Source organism: Macrobrachium rosenbergii, chromosome 5 (genome assembly GCF_040412425.1).
Source record: "Macrobrachium rosenbergii isolate ZJJX-2024 chromosome 5, ASM4041242v1, whole genome shotgun sequence".
In the NCBI taxonomy this organism is placed as follows: Eukaryota; Metazoa; Arthropoda; class Malacostraca; order Decapoda; family Palaemonidae; genus Macrobrachium; species Macrobrachium rosenbergii.
The window spans coordinates 36,472,990-36,480,363 of NC_089745.1; the positions used below are offsets into that span (position 1 = coordinate 36,472,990).

General features: G+C 32.1%; 1 protein-coding gene across 6 annotated transcripts in view; it reads left to right on the forward strand.

Annotated features, from left to right (window-relative positions):
* LOC136838657 (molybdate-anion transporter-like) overlaps window positions 1-6,426 on the forward strand; it is a 77,043-nt gene extending 70,617 nt beyond the window's left edge. For all 6 annotated transcript variants that reach the window (XM_067103985.1, XM_067103990.1, XM_067103988.1 and 3 more), the window contains one exon: window positions 921-6,426. In XM_067103985.1, the coding sequence (XP_066960086.1) occupies window positions 921-2,318 (1,398 nt within the window). In that variant the 3' untranslated portion in view covers window positions 2,319-6,426. The remainder of the gene's footprint in view (window positions 1-920) is intronic.
* Window positions 6,427-7,374: the final 948 nt, after the last annotated feature.

Below are 7,374 nucleotides of genomic sequence, written 5' to 3' on the forward strand. Positions count from 1 at the left end.
CTGAAGAAACCTTGAGTGTACACTGAAAGAAGGATTGCTCTTGTTGAAGCTTGATGATACTGGCCCTTGCAGAGTGAAGGGATCTGACCAAGGTATCATCTAACCATTCCCTGTCATAACTGGGATGGCCAGGAAACTCAGTGAGGATGTCAGGTGCATCTATGACTATGCTGAACCTTGGTGTGACAGGAGTAGCACTATTCCTGTTGTTGTTGTCATTGTCATGATGATCATCAGCATTCTGGGTACCAGCAGCAGTAAGAAGATGGTCTGATACCCAGGATTACTGCCATGTTCATCCAACCTGAATATCCTATGATTATTTGCCATGCTGCTGGTCAGCAAATACTAGTAGATACAAACTGACAAAGTCAATACCAGATAACTGTTCTCCTCAGTATCTGTGACTTTAGTCTTCTATGTCAGGAACTTTGCACCCTTTAAATTATTATTGTAAATTAGTAGTTAATAATACTTAACAATTTAGCTAGCATGAATAATTACAAAATATCATTTCTATGTTTGATTAATGCTCTACCCAAGTTAATTAAAGTCACTCAAACTTTTGATTCATTACATGATTTTATTGATTTGTACCTACATGTGATTTATGTCAGGAACATGTTTTTTGTTAGTATTGAAGGTATAATTCTAAATTGTGAAGAGTTTGTATTTTTTATTATTAATATTTGAATTGAAAGATTTTACATATCTTCCATAGCTAGACGTGATTTTTGTCTTGTACATGCACTCCAGTATACATTACTATGGTGTTATATATTTTGAAGATTGATCTACTGTAATGCAGTACTAGATGTTCTTAATTAGCTGTCACTTATAAAATATTTGTACTTGTGTAATATTTACCTTGTAGAAAGCCAGATAAGCAAAACAATCTAATTATGTAATTTCCTTTTCAGGTGAAGTCACAGTTCTTTACCCTCCCGGTAATAGGGGCTGTTACCACCATGGATGCATTTGTGTATGGCTCCTTCACTATGCTTGCCCTTGTGGCTCTTGTACTTCATTTCTTGGCCATGAAGACAAAAACACAGCTAACATCTGCTAACAATCCTCACTTCAAGAGATTTCAACATTCCTTTTTCCTTGTGTATTTTATGGCACTTTTTTCTGATTGGTTGCAAGGGCCTTATGTGTATAAGCTTTATGAACATTATGGGTATGCCAGTAATCAAATTGCTCTTCTGTATGTTGTGGGCTTTGCCAGTAGTGTAATTTTTGGAACAACAACTGGTCCTTTGGCAGATAGGTTTGGTAGGAAGAAGATAGCGCTTTCATTTTGTATCTTGTATTCATTTTGCTGTCTTACAAAACTCAGTGCTAGCTTTTTCTGGTTGTTTTTAGGGCGAGTTTTTGGAGGAATTTCAACTTCAATGCTGTTTTCCACATTTGAATCCTGGTATGTATATGAACATACAGAAACACATGATTTTCCTAGTGAGTGGCTGTCTGTAACATTTTCCAAAGCTACATTCTGGAATGGAGTTCTTGCTATTAATGCTGGAGTATTCTCCAACATTTTTGCAGAAACATTAGGCTTTGGACCTGTTGCTCCATTCATGTTAGCTATACCATTCTTGATTATGGCTGGCCTCATAATAACTCGGGTTTGGCGGGAGAACTATGGCAATCAACAAGTTGATCTTAGACGATCTTGCATGGAAGGTCTTCGATCCATTCTGTTCCAGGAAAAAATTTTGTACTTGGGTGTAGTTCAGTCATTGTTTGAGGCTAATATGTATATCTTTGTGTTTCAGTGGACTCCCATATTGTCATCTGGTAAACCTCCTTTAGGTATGGTCTTTGCTACTTTTATGGTCTGTATAATGATTGGCTCTTCGCTGTATGCCATGCTGTTATCAAAGAAATACTTGTCAGAGCAGCTTCTTATGATGGCTGTGGGACTGGCTATCATTGCAATGTCAATTTGCATTTATTCTTCGAGTGGTGATCACATTTACCTTTCTTTCTTTGCCTTCCTGATCTTGGAAGTGGCTGTTGGAATGTACTTCCCTGCTATTGGCTACCTTAGATCACAAGTAATCCCAGAAGACCTAAGAGCTGGTATAATGAATTGGTTCAGAGTGCCAACAAATGTAATTACCTGTGCAGGTCTTTTACTTGTGCACAATAAAACTGTAATTAGCTCATCTGACAGCATGTTTGCAATCTGCACTGGTTTGTTAGCAATTGCACTGTTCAGTAATTTTAAGTTTGCTTCGCTGTATAATTCTGCCAGTCCTGTGATACAAATTTCAGAAGATAAAGTACCATTAGCAAAGGAGGAAGCTACTTAGGGTATTGATAGATATTTTCCACTTTAAAGCAGATGGACATAAGTAAGAAAATCACTGTACTGATAATTTACCATAGGAACCATTTGTTAGTTTTATTTGATTCTCAATGTCTTTTGATCTCTTGGAATATTATAGCAGTAGTTTCAAAATCTCCAATGACTTTTGCTCCTTCAGACAGATTTGAAAATGAGGGTTGGAGAATTTTGAATTGCTGATAATCTATTTATTACTTTAAACTTTGATGTAATTCATTACAAGTTACGTTGATTGTATTATGGTAATTTGATGTAGCACTGTAATTTGTTTGATCATATTTGATATAAAGTAACTTGAAATCCTTCAGTAGCTGGTTTTACAGAATTGTGGAAATTTCTGTCCATAGATTATCTTAGGAGATATGTATGTGCAAGGCACAGCTGAGGTTGTTGAAATTTTTCATACCATTTGTTTAAAGTTGTGATAGAGTTTATATTGTTTCTAGATATATTTTATTGTTTTTCCATACAGTGTACGTGAAGTTTAAAAAAAAGAGCACAAACCTTTGTGAAATAGAGCAAGGAATATTGAAATTCCAAATACTTTACTATAGAGTAAGGAATATAGAAATTCTAAATACTTTACTATTAAAGAGTACTAAATATGAAAATAAAAGCATTATAGTGTACAGTGGTTATTTACAATGTTTGTGAACATTACAAGAAATTTTTTTTTTAAATATTTATTTGCTTTAGTGTACTGTACACCCATCATGTGACTAGGATGTTAAAAAATGTACTTGGAGCTGGATAAAATCTAGCGAACAGAGTGTAAAGTAGCAAATGTTATATTATGACTGAATTACCTTGTCTGGAGGGTCACAGATTACAAAGGAACATTGGGCTTGAAGCTTCAAACATAAGGTGTATCCTTGTGCAATGAAGACTTTCTTTAATAACCAATTGCTACTTGAGTTTCATCACTAACAGGATGGTAACCATTTTTATCAGAGCCATTAACATGTCATTGAAGAGTAATTTACTCAAATTGTCTATTGACATAGAGAAAACAGTATTATAGGTTGTAGAAAACATTAGTTATGTTTTTATCACCCATTTGTTATCACAGAGAATTGATATATATTTAATGAATCAGGTGTGTTCAAAATAAATTAATACCACTGTATATTGAGTAAAATAAAGTTAGCTATCAATAATGTAATTCTTGGAAACTGACATTTCATTGAGTGTTTGATACTGCAAATTTAAACTTAAGGAAATCTTCAAATAATCTGAATTGCTTCACATTAAGTTTGTTTGAGTTGTGACACTATTATATGATACAGTATCGTGTTCGTTTTATAAGGATAAACTACTTAATGATAAAAGATATTACTGCAGTTTTATTTTTCCACTGTTTTTCACATAAAGTAGATTTACAACATAGTTTTCTTTTCGCAAATCTGTACCAACATTGTGTGGCTTGTCATATTACAAAATGTGTGTAAGAAGTGATAGCTTAAATTCCCTACAGACAGTACTCTATTTAGTTTTTCTAATGATTTCATATGTAAATGGGAGTATGATACCTACACTATTTTTATATTTACTGTACTTTAAATACAATCATGAAATTTTTCAAAGGTTTAAAATACAAGCATTATGTATTGCCAAATATAATTTTGGGAATGAAAAATTTTCAACATAGTAATTGATATTTAAATATTTTTATCAAATTTAATTTAATAATCCCACATAATTATAATTATAGTTAAAGGACATTAACTGGTTTCACATGGATTTTCCTTATTCACACTGCCAGGGAAACATCCATTCACTCGAGTTGTGTCTGGTGTACTTTGTGTATATTCTTTTTAGAGCACACAAAATATTAACTATACAGTTGCTGTAACATTTCTTTTTAATTTTGTTACCTTCGTTTACTTCTTAATTGTCTGCTCATTTTTTTTACTTCAGTTGTTTACAAATCATTATTTTTCTCTTGGGCATTATTATTTTACTAAACAAAAGGGTGATATTATTGTGCACATGAAAAATTTTCATTTTTTATTTTAGTGGCTAAATATAAAATGTGCAGAGCATATAGTTGTCATCTTTGTCATTTGTTTATCTATATTTGGTGGTCTGTTGTAACACAAGAAATTTCTTTGATGCAGATTTTGAAAGTATCCACAGATTAAAACAGATAAACTGTTTTAACGCGTATGTAATGGTGACTTCTCTCAAAATCATGTGCCCTTATCTCAGATATGCATCTTACTGATGGCATTTTAGTATGTCCAGTAGTAGTTTCATGTGTCTAACCATTTGTCTGGCTCTGGAAAACTTAAGTGGAATATTCAGATGTGCTATTCATGCCGTTATTAAGAGGACACTAAAGTAGTGCCTGTACATACAGTATGTGTGGACAAAATGCATAAGATAAACTACCAAATTTATAGTGTATCAGTACACAAGATCTTCATGGATGTTCATTGATGTAAACATTCAGTATATCTTTAGTTCAGAGGTCTGGTTAAACAAATCATTTATAACTAACTAACCATATCTTGTGGAAGTTCAATATGCATAGATAAATCAGCACTGTTGCCATTTTATGGAAAATGGTTTAATAGTTAATATGGTGCTTGTATTTTTTAGCAAACAAATGCTAGTACATAAAAATTGTACTGCTACTGTTATGTAGTGCCTATGTTAGTAAAATGGAATAACAAGGAGCTTTGGAGTCACTGGATAAGAAAGCTTTAATCATCTGCTATAATTTTCTATTTTTATACTTAATGGTTTTCATTCACTTAAATTTCTGGTGAGATACTTCTGAAGTTTGGGAATATGACAGTGAATTTATTGTTATATATACACATGCACAACTTCCAGCTTTTATTGAGTTATTGCTGTCTAATACAAGTTTTTCTTTTGAAAGATTTTGTCCCTTTAGCAAAGGTGATGGAAAGCATTGAAGACCTTAGTATGTATGTATGTTTATAATTGATTCTTTATTTTGTTTCAAAAGTTAAGCTATTGAGTAATGTTGCAGTTTTGGGATAAAATAATATCCAAAATAGGTCACTGTATTTCTGTATACAGTGAATTTTTTTTTTACATAAAAGTTATTTGATACAGGTTATATAACATAAGGAATTCACACAGAATTGCAAATAGGTGTACTGAAATTCATATATGGTCTTCGGTACAGAATGAAAAAGTTTTAATTTAATTTTTTTTTTTATAAAACTAACTATCGAACCAAAGTAATATATGTTGAGTGATGATTATTGGAAATTTTGTCATATGTACATTTTTAACTCACTGACTTGAGAAAAATGATTAGTTCACCATTTTTCCATTCTTCATTAAGTGTATGTGTTGGTGATCTGTCAATTTTAGAAGATATCATTCTGATGTATTAGCGTTTGAGAATAAAAGTTTTGCATTGTAAAAGGTGTTGTAATATTAATTTGAAAGGATTGCATTATCACAACTTTATAATTTTGTAAGATTTAAATTATTATCAGTGCTTGTTTGCTGCAGTCCAGCCATTAATATTTTCATTATATTATAGAACATACACACAGTACACTTGAAAGAGTGACTGCATTGTTTGGATACATAAAAGCTGATTGTATGATTGATTTTATATGTGTTAAGTGTGTTAATAGTATTTAAATTTTGACCTATGGTAATACTGGCTTGAAAAGTCTTAAGTGGTGAATTAATACACATTGTATTAGTTCAGTTGTTTAAAACATCATGTGCTCCATAGTAATCACACAGTATGCAGTAAACATTAAGAATATGATTGAAGTTTAACTGAAAAGTTCCTAAGCCAATTTTGTGTTTTCCTCCCACACATATGCATAGTTGATTTTCAGAACACTGTGTACTTTTATATATACTGTGTTATTCAGTAGTATTCTTCATAACATTTTAACATATTTAATTTTTATACTTTTTTATTGTTTCATAACACTGCAAATAAACTGGAGTATTCTTGAGAAATGTGCAGTGTAGATTCATTCGTATTGTAATTTAATCTTCCTATTTGTCAAGAAGGGCTAGTAGCTTTGTCTGGTTATTTGCTCAAAATTTTTATTAATATATAATCACTTTTATATTGGGAGTTTTATTATTTATTCCAGGTGGCCTTTATCTGATCTTAATGTTGTTTTGAAGGTCAACATCACTCAGTTTTTAAACTTAGCTCTCAATGAAGTAGTAAATCCAAAATATATTTGAATCACCTGAGTATAATTTTGTAACATTTAATTCATATAGAGTAGTGGGGAATATAAAATATTGTAAATTTATTTTCGTAAATAAATCAAGACCAAAGATAAATAATTTTGGCAGTTGCCTTCAAATGAATTATTACAGGATAATTTAACATTTGCAATGTGGATAAGCATGAACAAACTACATCTTTGCATAAAAAAATCATTATATCTATGAATCTAACCTAACATTCATATAAGTTTTGAGCCTTGACTTACTTGGCAGTTGAGAAAAAGGAAAGAAATAAAAGGTTGTAATGAGCTGCCATGAATTTTGTTTACCCCCCTCCAGTAGGTAATGACAGAGTGACTCCATTTTCCTTGCTTTAGTTAGTTTTCTGCTGCCAATTTTTTACATAATGGCTCAAGAGCTCCAGGTGTTGGGTATATTTTTGGATAATGTTCTGTGTGCAATGCTGGGTTTTTGGTACATCCCTATCTTTATCTAGAATGTCTCTGACTTTTGGTAAGGCAATTTCTGAAGCCAGATATTGCAGTAATTATCTGTGTGGGAACCATTTGTCTTGGACCAAGCATGATGGTCACACAAAATGCCCAACATGTTGAGCATTTCACATACTTTACCAACATGTGTTGGTAAAGTAGAGTATATGACTCTAAAAATTTCTGTGCCAAGTGTAGCTATTAATGATATGAAAACATTTATTAAGCATAGGAATAAGATAGAAATAGAGAGGAGCAAGAAATATCTGGCTAAAGAGGTTTGTTCTGATGTGGATCACGTGGGATTAGGCTGATGTGGATCAGGTAGGATTTGATCCTGAAGGG